Genomic DNA, 14800 nt, shown 5'->3' on the forward strand with positions numbered 1-14800 from the left:
TCCAGTTCAATATCACAAAGTTGCTAACCAGATGTAAACGAGCATCCTTGAACAGCAACTTTTCCTGATGCACCTCAATGGCAGACACACCCAGGCTACCCAATGCTAAGGTGCTCTTCTTTGGCAACTACAGTGTTGCCTATCAATGGCCTGTACCACTTCACTAGAGACGATAGACTCCTCAAAAGATAACCTGGTGGATTTTCATCCTTTGAGACTTAGGAGTGAAATTTCTCCCAATGCTGAGCTTTCATATAGTCTTAATTTTTATTTTCTCTCTCTCTCCCCTACTCCTCTCATATATACCTACATATATAAGCACATATTATATGTAGTATATGTACATATATAACATTTGTACTTATATATACTATATATAGACACACACATGTATTACATGCACATATATGTATATATGTACATTTCTTAAAATTTTTCCTTCAGCACATTCAAATAGTGAGGCAAAGTGAATTTAGGAGTTGTTGAATTACTGAGGCTGCCATACTTAGCAAGAAGAATAACAGTAACAAGGCAGTTGAAAAATGTATTACAAACACACACACACACATACATACATACACATGCATTCACACACACAAAGGAATGTATTGATCTGCAGGCCCCAAATACGACCCTTTAGCAATTAGTATTTGTTTTTTATAGAAACAAGGGATACCTGACTGAGGTGGGGACAAATTTAGCACCACTTTTCATCCCAGGGTGCATTTGGCAGTTTGTAAACACATTTCCTTTTAATAATTATTCAAGGATTCCGTCAGTAAAGTAAGATAGAATATTGGGGATAGGTCAACATTAAGGAAGGGATAAAGTGAACTGCTTGAGGAGTTATTAGCCCACCATCTTTGGTGACATATAGTTGGTCATGTATGTAGCTGCTAAACAGAAAAACAAGTGAGGCAATTTTGCCTCTATGTCCACCTAGCGCCTACATCCCTCTTATTATACTGAGTGTCAAAACTGAGCTGTTCGGGTAGGGCACAACCCTATCTTATTTCTGTCCCCATCTTGTCTATTCCTATCTACTAAGCTATCATCACCTGTGCCTCTCCCCTGCCCCATACATTCATGTTTCATTTGCTAAGGAACACAATCCTTTAAAAATTTTTAAGAAATTATTTAAGAACATTGTAGAAATGCCATGGAGGAAAACTAGCAAAGACATAAGGAATAATTCCATCTTTGGTCTATATACTTTCACAGGAGAGCTCTTATTCAACTCGTTAAAAAAACAGTATGACACAGACTACTGGTTATATTTAACCATATTCTATTCCTCGTCTTTGATGTGCTCCCCAGACTACATTTCACCACAACTTTATATGATTATCAGGGAGGGATAGAGAAGCTTAAAACACTAGGCAGCTAGTGTGCTGCTGTCAGATTTTGAAAGGAATTGTGATTTTTAGATCGCTTCGGTGAAAATCACATATATTTGAGTTTAGAATTTGTATCATTTGGATGGCTTAATATCATGACCTTGGTAACCCTGGTGACCCAGGTCAGTACTACTCTTGCCAATGTTCTGAGGCCCATACTGGTCATGAACCTCCACCCGGCATTTTCCCTTTCTCTTGTTAGCTTTCAGCTATCTGACATGTAAATGAGACAATAGCATCTTACCATCTGGTCCAAAGATTAAGCCAGTGACTATGTCTGAAAATGCCTCAACCAGAAGTAAGCAGGCAGGAAGACAGTCCTACTGGACTCAAACACCTTTTACCTGTCGGTAATAACACACCCTTCTGACAGACGTATTTCTAAACTTTGGAAGCCCTGAGCTCAGATAAAAGGTCTTGGCTCCCAAATCTACATCTCTGGCAACATAGCCTGACATGCCGCTAACACAGCCCTTCCTTCAATAGATCAATTTTCTCTGTCACTCTCTTCCCAGGCCCATATGTTTCCTATATACAGATTGGTTGGACTGTCTGCCTCATGTGCCTGACCCAGAGAACCAGTATATATATGCAGAGAGGGCTATAGGGTATGGGATGCCAAGAACGAGATTAATGTCCTCACATTTAATAGAAACCAGTATTGTAATCCAACTTATTTTATATTACAAAGTCAAATATTTGAAGTCAGCTGTCGGCTCCAACACCTTTTTTAAGGGGCTGCCAGCTGAAAGAGACAGCTTCTAGCCATAACCTGGCCTGCTATGATTAACAACATGAAGCTCTCCAGCTGCTTGGACTCCACTCGCACTTTCGGCAAGCAGAAGGCTATTTTTTATCCCAAGGAGGAGTGTCAAACTCAAGTAAGCAGCCTCATCTAAAATGGCTCTGCTGAGAAGATACCGTTTTATGAACTGCCTCCCCTAACTAGACTCAAGTTAACGTGCTTCAAGCATATTATAAATCCAAGAAATGGCAGGCCCTGGAATTAGGCCAGAAAACCAAGTTCAGCCTCACACCTGAGAGGCAGGGTTTGCTCAGTGGAGCTTGTTACTGTTAACAATGGCAGAAGTCCTCATGGAGAGAGAACAGTGGTGAAATAATGGCCCCAGACATGTCTAATAGCGACCTTTGTGTGTGCCGTAAACTTTCCAGTTTCAGAATTAAAACACTCTAGTGTCCAATACGGCAAAGGTTAAGTTCTAAATGAGTTTGGTAACTTGCAGAGCTCATGATCTTTCATTTTTTTTTTATTTTTTTAATATGGCTGGAAGATTAAATTAAATGTTTATAGGGTAGCTAACACGCTAATACCCAGTCGGGATAAGCAGAGCTCTCAGTTGCACCAGGTTTTCAGCCAGATCCTAGAAATCTGGCCAGACATCAGGACCTACCCTTAGTCTTATAGGAAGTATTCCCCAGGCACCTTTAAAAAAAACAGTGCCCTGTCTGCTCCACATGGACATTAAAGGTGCAGTCCAAAATATACCCCTACAGCAAATGCCAACGTACTTAATATATCTACCACAGAGGGATAGTGGAGGGAGCACATGCTGCTTGGATTAGAAGCAGTGATTCCAGCAAGTCTAAGGAATCCAAAATCATAGACCTTACTGACCAAGCCTTCCAGCAGAGGATGGAGATGACATCTCCCTCCGTCTGCTAAAAACGTGCGCCATTAGGATGTCTGTTGTTTATGATCTGTTTAAAACCAAGTGGTGGCAGCAGCATTAACTCCTGTGTAAATCAGGGCTACCTCAGATTCTTATTGGGAAAGACTTAGCAAAAATGATGTCATGCCACTCACTTGCCTTTACACAATGGCCCTCTGTGTAGACCTGAATGTGGGTGAAAGATTCAGTCAAAGAAATGTCTGAGTTCAAAATGAAAGGATTTTCTTAACATGTTAAAAAGTAAACATGTCCAACTTTAGAGGATTGTCATAAATCACATGCCTTTTACTGTATGTGGGGAAACCTTTGAAAAGAAGAAAGAAGGAGCATGTAGAGTTGGGGCTGTTGCATTCATTTTGGACAATTCGGAGAAGAGTTCACTTACTGATTTTTGTGCTTTAATATTCTAGTTGTTTGCTATTTCAAGGTTCAAAACCATAACCCTTAGCTGAGCTAAAAAATACAACAAAATAGCCATTCTCTAATGTAGAGACTAGTTGTTGTCTGAACAGGCTTATTTACTGATTTCAGTCAATGTTTACCAAATATGTAGATTTGCTCCTAGCCTGGAAAAATGTTCTTCCTTCCTCCCCCAACTATGTGGGCTACAGTCCTGAAGCCACTACTATTAGACCATTTTGGTCTTCTCTCTTTAAGAAATCAACCATATATATCTATTTAGAAGAGGACCAGTTTGCCTTTCTGGGGACTCCAGTTGTTTGAGGTCACTTACTACTCACAAAGTGGGAAAGTTTATTAGATGAGAAAAGTGACAAAAGCAAAAATTTTAAACAGATTTTAATAGGATGTGTTTAAAAGAACTACAACTGTCTGGGGTCCATTCTAATGTAGCCTTATAAATAAAAACAAGATTGACAGTCACAGAAATGTGTTAGTAGCATGCCCTTCTTTGTGAGTGTGCATTGATAAATAGAATGGATATTATTTACTTTTTGCTTTGGATTAATGATGCTACTTAAACTACATCATATCCCTCTTACCAGCCCAGGATTTTACTTTCTGGTCAAGGGAATAATAGATCTTACTACCTCTGTTATCCTATAAAGCAGGTGTTTTTAACTCTGTGTGTGTGGGGTGTGTGTGTGTGTGTGTGTGTGTGTGTGTGTGTGTGTGAGAGAGAGAGAGAGAGAGAGAGAGAGAGAGAGAGAGAGAGAGAGAGTTAGTTTGTGTTTGTATTTGGCAGTTAAATGAAGCCTATGGACTCATTCTCAGAATAATTTTTTTAATTATAATTGAAGGAAATGATAAAGTTAATTTAGAAGTTATTGAAAATGAAGTTTTAATTTTCCTCCCATCTGAGTTCATGGACCCCTTGGGGGTCCATGAAATCCAGGTTAAGAATCCCTGTTCTAGAGTCTTAGCTTCTTACATATCTTTTGAGTTTCTCATTTAACCTACAAATCCATAGTTCCTCCAAATTGGGAATGAAAAGGTACCAGATATCTATAATGGGAGGAAATGGATGAATGAATAATCTAGTGATATGATTCAGAATAAAAGAAATGGAAGAACCCTTAGAGATTATTTAAGTCAACCCTTCCCACCCCCACCCCTGCTTTAAAGATGAGAAAACTGAGGTCTAGAGAGATAAAATGGCTCATTCAAGATCATACACCTAGGTGGTGGCAACTTGTCCTTCATGAAAAATTACAAGATGACTGGTTATGTAAAATATATGTTCCTTCCCCAGCCCACTTCCTAAAGAATATGTAGGAAGAGCCCAGATGAGCCTACATATACCCAGACCATTGTATCCAAGAATTTCAGTATTTATCTGTATAGCTACCATAGAGCAACCTTGAAAGTAATTCCAATTCTTTAAACTCTGTATTCCCTAAACTGTCTCTGGGGATGTATCTTGGCCAAGGCTAAACTGAGGCAAAATGGCTTTCCTAGGACCTGGGTTGGACAGCACATGCATTTAACAAAAATTAATAAGTCATTATATAAATAGTTCTTGTAATACCTATCCACTCTACTTGCAAGCAAATTACCAAGGATGAGAAGCTTTCCAGCCCCTTTCTAGCCCCTTAAGATATATAGTTTCATCAACATATACTGATAAAATGGAAAACATGAAAACTACCATTTTAAAATTAAAGGCATATTTTTAACGACAAGCTCTCCCCCTTTATTCCCATTAGGGCCAAGAAAGCTTAAATGCACGAATACTGTACTACTGTGAATGTGTCTCAGTTGCCTTTCTGGTATGTATTTCAAAGCATACTAACATCCTGTCTGTAAGCCAGAGTCATACAAGAAGATACCTCCTGTTTTACATTAGTAAAGGAATAAAAGTGGTCTGCTTCTTCATATGGTCATCTGGCATTTAATCTGATCATTACCTAGCAAAAATGTAGGAAGGTACCAGCACAGGGATTTGAGTCCTCAGGCTGAAAGAATTTTTCAATTCAGTGCCGACACTTACATGATGCACTGTCCCATAACCTCCTTTTACAGTAGATCATGTTAGGCTATGACTTGAAAGAAAGTAACATGAGATGACACAGTGTAACTCAGTGTGATATTAGGCAATGGCACACAGAAAAATACCACATTACCCAAGTGGTAAGTTCACAATCTACATTTATTATGGAAAGCAAAAGTGCGACAGATGAATGCTAATTGTCACAGTTTCCTGGAGGTTTACAAAGCATGTTTTTCATGGACAAGACAGCACTGTTGGTTAGTGCAATACTGATATTCATCACAACTGGTTTAATTTACATTAAATACATTGTTAGCGAGGACAGAACAATCTGAATAATAATGTACAGGCTTGACAACAAAAGAAATCATCTATAGTAATTTTTAAACTGTCACAAAGATCCAATCTTCTTTTTGTCAAATGAAATAAGATATAGCGCATGTCCAAAATTATTTTTAAAATACAGCACTTCACACTACCCTTCCCATTGGGAAGGGTCATTTCAGGATTCCTGCCTCTAAAGATGGAAGGGTGGTCATATAGCTGAGGTGATCTCCATTCCTTGGAGAGAGGGAGTTAAGATGTTTTTCTTGTCCAGCAGTGGCAGTAACATCAGCCCTAGAAAACATATGAACTCTTTTCTCCATCTGGCCTAGTACAGACAATGATGTGCATAGATATACACCAATAAAAAGAGAAATGAATATCATAGAATCAGAGGTGGAAGATTCAGAATAAATGAATACATGAAAACCTTTCATTTTAGGTCAGCCCTAGGTCTCACTCTCTAACATGTATGAATCTATGTCATTTCAGTGGAAATTGTGCTATTAAAAATCCTGCCTCCTCTCTTCCCTTGTTCCTTTCCTTGGCATCCCCACATGTACATATCAGCTCACTATCCTATTGCTTTCAGAGAGTTTCTTTCAGTGCTATAGCAGAGGATTCTTTCCTAGGGTCAGATGCCATAGAAGCCTCATCTATGTGTGAATTTATCTACACTGAAAAGATGGCTAAGTCTTGAGTGAGATTTGAAAAGGGCCATAAGCCGGAAGAACTGGTTTTTCAGTGACTGACAAATTTTAGTCTCACAAAAAAGAAAAGAACTGATGAAGTATAAACACAAATTTATTCTACCCAAAGCAAGTGATTAGGGAACACAGTGAAAACAAGGCACCTGGGTAAATGCCTGCCACATATTGGGTGTTCAAATTAATATTGTTGACAGACAGGAAGGAAGGTGGCTACTATAGCCTCTCCATCCCTGAAAGCCAATGTTATTAGAATCCATCTAGTTAATGGGAATAAATTAGGGTTAAGGGACCCTAGTTATAAAACAGTGGTTTTTTTTCCTTACTCAAACAAGGTTTTCATAAGACTATGTCTCCTGTGATGTATTGATCGAACATTACCTAGAGAAAATGTTTAGTCCCTCTGTCTTCCATAATATCTAAGATAAATCCAATGAATAGTTGGCTTCTATGTACCACCTTCCATCCTAGAATCTCAAAGTGTATAGACAAAAAAGCATTTCTTTCTATGCTATAGATGAGAAAATTAGGGGTTATTTTGAGGTGAAGCCAAAGGCTGAACAGTGACTCAGTGTCAGGACCAGAAATATAAGCTGGAAACAGAAGCCAGAACTCCTAACTCTATCATCTCCATCCTTTAACCACAAGCTCATTCTCATGGACTAAAAGATGCAAACCCTCACAAAAAATGGGGGACAGTTTGGCTGCCCATGAGGCAGCGGAAGACGTCATATAATTTACTAAGACAAATTATAACTGAAATAACCTCACTTGAAACTATCCTCAAGCAGATATTGGAGTTCAAATGTTTCCAAGGCAAATAGACTCCATAAAGGCTTCATTTCTAGGTCTTCAGTGGCCTATGTGTTGAATTCCCATGATCTTTTCTTTGGGCCAAGGAAAGAAAGCAAGCTCCTCTTGGGAGCAGAAAAGCTAGTTTTTCTCCCCTACTAATCACCTACAGGAAATGGATAATTCATTATCTTTCCCTCCATCTTCACATCTGTGCTCTCTATGAGCCTTGATACTTGGATATAGACTTAGCATCTGAATATACAGAAGCACTGAGTGTACATCTTGCCTATAACCTGAAACAATACCATTATCTGAATGAAGAGTAGTTTCAAAGTAATTCAGTTGCTGGATGTCTCCTTTTCAACAGTTGTGAAGCTATTAGGTTGTTCAATGCAGTAAAGTGAAAACAGGACAGGGATTCATTATAGATCCTTTAAATGATGGGGAAAATAGTACAGGGGCATCTGCTATGCATTCATGGGCTAATGAATTCATGTTATACTTTAGATTTAAATAGCCAGGTTGAAGTATTAAGAATCCATTGAGTACCATGTTATTATTCAAGCCATTTTATTGAGAAAGGGGTGATCATTTTATAAATGAAAGTTAGAAAGATACAACACCCTTAAATATGAAAGTTGCGACAAAAAAAATGGCCAGATCTCTTTGCTTTTAACCTACCTTCCTAATCTGGAACATTGACTGTGTCATTAAGTATATCTATTCTGGCTATATGAATGTGCTGTAAAGAGCCCTCAGAGATCCAAAAGATGCTAGATAATAGGTTCAGGCTGATCTCAGTGTTGGTGTTGGTGGTTAAGGGTGAGTGAGCGGGGAGGGTAAGGCTGTGTTTAGGGGCCAGTTGATCATTCCCAGCTAAGAGTCAGCTAAGCGAATTCAAGGATTTCAAAAAGCCAAACTTCACTTTTCACCACTCCCTACTGGTAAGATGACTTTGAATGATTGTCTTCTTAGAACCACCAGAGTTGTTTTTTTAATTAGCCTCTCACTTTTCAAGATGAATGATTTTCTGTGATGTATTTTACAGTAGAGCAGGAGATTTTGCTCCCGATTTTTTTCCTGAATTCAAGACCCGAGTTCAGAGAAGGCATCAGCTTCTGTTGTCTGCATAGCACTGAATCCTGAGGCAGATATTATAATTAACCATAAAGATAAATTCCAGGGGCAAGCAATTTTTATATCGTATAGAGAAAAGGGATGGCTGCCAGATCACCTGGCATAGTCTAGGTGCTTAATAAATGATTGTTGACTGATTATTAAGCTGAACCGTCTGATGAGCAAGGCAAGAATGCTCTCATTCCAAACTTTCTCTCTTCTTCAGTCATATCTTTATGCACTCAATGTAATTAAACCTGTACTCATGCCAGACACTTTTAGTGTCTTAGAGAGATTGGCTTTTGGTTTTTTCCCCACTCTCAGTGAGAGGCAGGGTGATGTAGAGCATAGCAAGTTGATCTCAGTTAGGAGAATCTGTGTTCAAACGCAGTCTTGATATATACAACCTATGTGACTCTGGGCAACTTATTTAATGTCTCAGCACCCCAGGCAATTGTCTAAGATCATCACTTGTAGGAAAGGTTCTGTTCCACACTCAAATTTCCCTATACTGATGAAATCATTTATAGGAATGATCCCTTGGAAAAAAAACCCTATGTGTATATTTCCTAATCTACGTTAGTGTGATTAATTCTCCTGATACTTCTATAGCCTGCATGTTGAAATGCAAGGTCAAGTCTATTATCGGTTTAATAGCTGATTCAGCCTCTCTCTGAGGGTTACAACCCACTATCCTACAGGTGTGGATGACTCAGTGTTTCACTAGGGAGGTCTTCTCAGTAGAAAATTAAGTGGAGATTTGACAATTATCCAATTAGGTTGATTGCTAGAGACGGTCAAGGCATACAATGCAGGCCAAAAGATACACTGATCAGATTTCTCCAAATAATTGCCAAACCTCCACTTTGTACTGAGTATGATTCGAAGAGCCTTCCCTGGAGGGTGTGCTTTCTTTCCAAGCAGCTGTGAGGAGTAAGATTTAGTTAGACTCTGGTCAGAGGGCACAAAAAGCCACAATGAGGGCAGTCTCCAGTAAGTTACAGCATATGGGAAGTGTGACTTGAGGAGGGGGTGAGAATGTACTTTTTCAAAGAAGCATTTATACAAGAAACGCCTCTAAAATGCTCACAGTTATTAGGGTCAGAGATAGAGCAGTTTATTCTGTTTGGAAGCCTATAAATCTTTGTCAATTTGTTCAAAAGTGACCTGCCTTGCACTGCATGTGCACATACACTCACATATTTAATGAATAGGCATCTTGGGTGTTCAGCTACTCTTGACTCACACTTCCTTTTGTTTTTGATGGCTTTTGCCCAGTATGATTGCTTAAAATAATACCCCTGATCCCTCAGTGGTACTGTGAGTAGGTCTGATAAAGGGGTCACTGGATAGTCTGTGGTTACCCTCAGTCTCCTTGCTATTATACCCCTCTCTGCTCATTCTATTTACCACCCAGTAACCCACATGCCACTCCCTCTGCAGGGAAACAGACTCATTGTTGCTCATCATTCCCCAAACTAGGATCTCATTTTTATATTCTTTCACAAGCATAGGACTCTCATCTTTCAATAAGTAGTTTGCCTCTCCATTTTTACTTCCTATAGAATAGCCAGCTCTGCATACAAATCCTTTCTGTATATATTAGAAGTCGGTGTTAAATGAGGCATATGGGATTTTGAAAGCACTTGAATGCCTTCTTTATTGACTTTTCCTGATGTCATATAGATGTCTCTATACCCTTTTGTTAAACTGAACTCTTCTCAAAGACCCAGAAACTTTCCCAGCATCCAATCAGGATTCATATCAACCAAACCACTTGACAGCAAATTCGGCATACATAGACCAAGCAGAAACCACAGACCTTTGAAACAAAGTGAACCAAGGAAACCCAAAATCTAAGACTAAATAGTTTGCAGAAAATTCTGAAAGATAGAAGTCTATGAAGAATTAAGGAAATGGTGGGGGTGGGGGAATATTAGCTTATTGTTATAAAAAGGACAGTTTGAAAATGTTCACATCTGTAATTTTGAGATTCTCTTCTAATTGTGACTAGTAACTGTAGTCATCTTATGCCTACTCCTTTTTTGTACATTATTCTCAGCTATCTCGAAGATTATGCCTCCATATTCATTTCTTTATCCATCCACTAAAATTGAAAAAACAATCCATAACAACCTTTAGGGAGTTTAACAATGGTTCTATCCTGCTCTAGGAGAATACTTGGATTTATTAAATAAATTATTTCTTCCTAAACACTAAATGATATCCTACAGGTATGAAAGAGTCAATATATCTCCAAGATGTGATAAATACATGAATTTAACTACCCATAAGTTCAGATCTAATACTTTAAAAATTAGAGATGGAAAGCAGAATCCATCACTTTATAGCTAGAATGTCCAATGGTCTATAACAAAAAGAACATTAAGCAAGACACAAAATGGTCATTTCAAAAACATGGACAGCACAGTCCCTTGGGCCGGCCTAACAATGAATCCATGTGGATAGGTATAATTGGTTTGGTTTGTGATCAGTGTCATGAGCTGGCCAAAAGTATCATCTCTAGTACTAGAGTGACAAAGTCTAAAAGTTTTATTTTCAGTAGTCCAAATGTTTAATGTGAAGTCTCTACATGTTCTTCCTGAAAACTGCTCCTCCATATGCCATTGCCCACATATCCATTAAAAGGCAGATGCAGTTGTGGTCTACACATTTGTTTTGGACATTTGCTGGACTAAAGATTCAATTCTGTCAAATATTCTGAGTATGCTACACCGGGCTATTTTCTTCCCATCAAATATGATCAAAGTTTAGGCCACAACAGGAAAGATAAAATGAGCACCTTGAATTTACTTTTAGAGATATATATCAGGAAGATTGCGGCTACCAAAATAAACAGCCCCCAGCTATGTCCCTGTCTAGTGGATTTTGAGCATGTCAGTTAACCTCTTGGACCCAAGATCTAGTCTATGTGGATCTGAAGTATACAATAATACTCATTGAGATCCTTTAAGCAAATGAATATACTGTAAGTCTGTCAGTCTGAATTGTTTTAAATGAGGTTAATCCTTTACTATATATTGGTGGCTTACTAGAAAGATTGGACTCTCTCTATAGACACAAAAAGGCATCAAGGAAAGCATCTCAACATTAATGGGGGAGGGGGGAGCGACTAAAATGGAGCACAAGAAAGCATCTTTTCTTTGGAGTGTTCTAAAAGACATTGTGTTCCTGTGTCTATAACAAAGGAGTATAATGTCCCAATTCAAACTAATGCTTTGATACTTTTTTTCATTTTAATAGGAAACAGGACTCATGCACAGTCATGGCTTATTTAGTTACAGTACTAAATGTCAAAGGCAAAGATGCAACCATGGAGCCGCCAAAAAACAGTTATAAAAGTACATGGCACAAAAGTGAGCCATTCCAATTCAAGGAGAGATGTTTCAACCTGGAAAAGAAACATTCCCCAGAGTTAGCCAGTTCTCCATGTACTGGTGCCATTGGCCCAAAAGGGAATACTTCATTATGTTCAATTACCTAAGGACTGAACAACAGGGCAAAAGAAGGTAGGAGAGGGAAAGAAGAAAGTTGGATCCATCAGGAGAGTCTCTGGGGGCATAATCTCCAGCACTCCACAGCCATGTGTCTGTCTAAAAGAAGTGGGGATTGAGACCCAGAGGTGAGAGAAGCAGCATCACCAAAGCATTTCCAGTTGAATCAAATTACCTCTACTTCTTTGACATGAAAACTAAGTAAATAAACACTTAAAGTCAGCATTATGCTTTTAGAGAGCTTGGATAGTTCTAACTATCTTGGGATTAAGATGTCCATGAAAAAGACTTTTTTGTGGGGAAAAGCAACTATCAAAAAGCAAAATGGAAAAGATGAAACCCAAAGATGCTGTAAAAGAGTCAGAGGGTGCAGGAAGAATAGTATGTGCTTGGAGCTCCATGTGCTGTACTTGTTCAGTGTGCTGACTGTTGTATAACTCCATCTACAAACCCCGATTATTTCTTTTGACTGTTTCTTCTTGACAAATCACTTCAGAACATCTGCATTAATGGTTGCTAGTTTATACTAGAAGCTGTGTCACTGATTGGTACACTGAGCAGCATAGCCAAAGGAGAATTTCTTGAGTCTGCAAGCTATTAGAAGCCTGAACTCTTCAAAAGGACCTGATTGAATATAAGTCCTAAGGAACCAGGTGTGAAAACTTCAGAAGACTAGGGAATAATGCAATCCTTATATCTTAATTATTTACAAACTAGAATGTGCAAGTCTGCTATTCATTTATTCATCCGTTCAACAAGCACTTATTAGGCACCTACCACATACCAGGTTCTAAGGAAGCTGGGGAATGTAGGGGAAATGTGAAATATTCCCTGATCGTGAAGAACTTATATTCTAAGTGAAGTGGGGAAGGCAGAGATGTTATCTTGGAGATATTGGCTTTTTCATTTATGTAGTTATCAGTTATGGAGCCCCTAAGACCTTTAAAAATCAGAGGATTAAAAATCAGAGAGGTTCTTACAAACCATGTACTCCAGCATCTCCATTTTACAGATGAGGAAACAGGCCCAAAAAGTGAAATGATTTGCCCTCACACAGATAAAAAGCAATAAAGTTACTCAAACTCAGGTCCTCTAGGAGTCCAAATCTGCTCTTCTTTCCATTATATCCTTCTACCTACATAATCTGAGCAAGAGGGGTCCCTTTTATGTAGGGAAAGGTTTCCGTTTCTCTCACAGCACATTTGGGACACACACGTGGGACAAGTATGAGAGCACCAGTACCATTTCTTGCTTCCTGACAAATGGTACCTTTCCTGATAGCATTTTTAATGGGGTGCCCAAATTCACCATCAGAGAAAGACCAAGAATTCCATCCCTTGAAATTGTCTCATTTCAGATAAATTTTGTCACTTGTTGGTTTAACCATACTGACAATCGATGCTCATTTTTGCCAAAAGGGAAATAGCAGAATGAGCAAGTTCCTTTCTTATGTTGTCATGAACTTGTCACTGACCAAGCAAGATAGTGAAGCTACCTTCTTTCCTCCTTTCAGGATGAATGGTATTCATTCTGCCTTTACATCCTTTTTTTGGAGCTCCTAAAGCCTTTTAGGCTTTTATCATACTCCATTATTACAGATTAGTTAAGAGAACACTTTTGGATATGGCTTGTCCATTCAAGGGCTTGCTTTCCTACTCATAAATGCCTGACAAAGACAGTCTGATATGATTCTCCAAATCCTTGTTGTTGAAGCTGTGGATCATGAACCTTTGAGTTTATTAATTACTCAGTATTCAAAAGAACAATGTAGATGTGGATAGGTCCCAAGAATGATCTCACAAGATTTCCAGCTCAAAAGCTGGTCTAGATACTCATCCAAACCCAAACTCAAACCTTTGGCTCCTCTGAGACCTCACCACAGATTAAAACTCTTTTATATTTGTAATTCCAAATTTCAAAAGCATTAAAATAATTTCTCAGAACTGTTAATGTTTGTGGCAGAATCTTTGTTTTATGACGTCTATCAGTGCTTCTCTTACTCCATCTAATTATGACTAAGTGGCAAGGAATATTTCCTTTTGGGGGTTGTATTTTAGTATTCTTAAGCAAAACAATGACAGATGAAAAGTTTCAAAAAACTCTCTCAAATAGTACACATACTCTCTGCGTGCAAAAATCTTCTGTCACAATACCTGATTTTTATTCTATCGTGTGCTATGATTGTTGTTCCCTGGGAAGCTGAATGCAAAAAACTTTCAATCAGAAATGCACATACCCCTTCAATGTACATTCAATAGGCAAGAATGCCCAAGTTAAATATTTTACCAGCCTCCAGCGGAAGAATCCATGTGGCTTTAAAAGCCAGTCCACCCAAAGATCCACCAGCCAAAGCCAAAAGCCATGCCAGAAGTCCAGTAGGATTTGGAATCTCTGTTTGGTTGTTTTCCTTCAATCTGACCGATGTAACATTTTAATGTAGAAAGTGAGCTGCCAGCACAAGACATGGGGGATGAAAATGAGGTGTGGCAGCTAAATGTCATCGTGGGCAAATTGCTGATTGTGTTTATCTGCTGCCAAGCAGTTAGAAGATAATTTTAGAGCTAAGACAGGAAGTGGAGGAGGCTGATGACAGAGATGTGGGCCCTACTCACCATTTTCATAAGCAAACAAAACACTTTCCACACTTTCATTCCACGATGTTGTGAAACTCTAAGAAGGTTGCATTTAGCCAAGGGCAGTGAAAGTCCCCACCTGGGTAGTGTAAAGGTTTTAGCATTAAACAGCTCTCAACATCAGTGACAGATTGGTCATGACATTGAATGAGTCGCCTTTAAGAAATAGTGTT

The 14800-nt window shown here is 38.7% G+C and overlaps 1 protein-coding gene across 4 annotated transcripts in view; it reads right to left on the minus strand.

Annotated features, from left to right (window-relative positions):
- Positions 1–14800, minus strand: part of NFATC1 (nuclear factor of activated T cells 1) — a 209118-nt gene that overhangs the window by 51589 nt on the left and 142729 nt on the right. Inside the window, exon 9 of one of the 4 annotated variants that reach the window (XM_036762448.1) lies at positions 5846–6155. The exons of the other annotated variants lie outside the window; for them this stretch is intronic. Coding sequence (XP_036618343.1) covers positions 6073–6155 — 83 coding nt within the window. The 3' untranslated portion in view covers positions 5846–6072. Of the gene's footprint in view, positions 1–5845; positions 6156–14800 lie in introns of those variants that run through there. 4 annotated transcript variants of the gene reach the window in all.

Source organism: Trichosurus vulpecula, chromosome 1 (assembly GCF_011100635.1).
Source record: "Trichosurus vulpecula isolate mTriVul1 chromosome 1, mTriVul1.pri, whole genome shotgun sequence".
In the NCBI taxonomy this organism is placed as follows: domain Eukaryota; kingdom Metazoa; phylum Chordata; class Mammalia; order Diprotodontia; family Phalangeridae; genus Trichosurus; species Trichosurus vulpecula.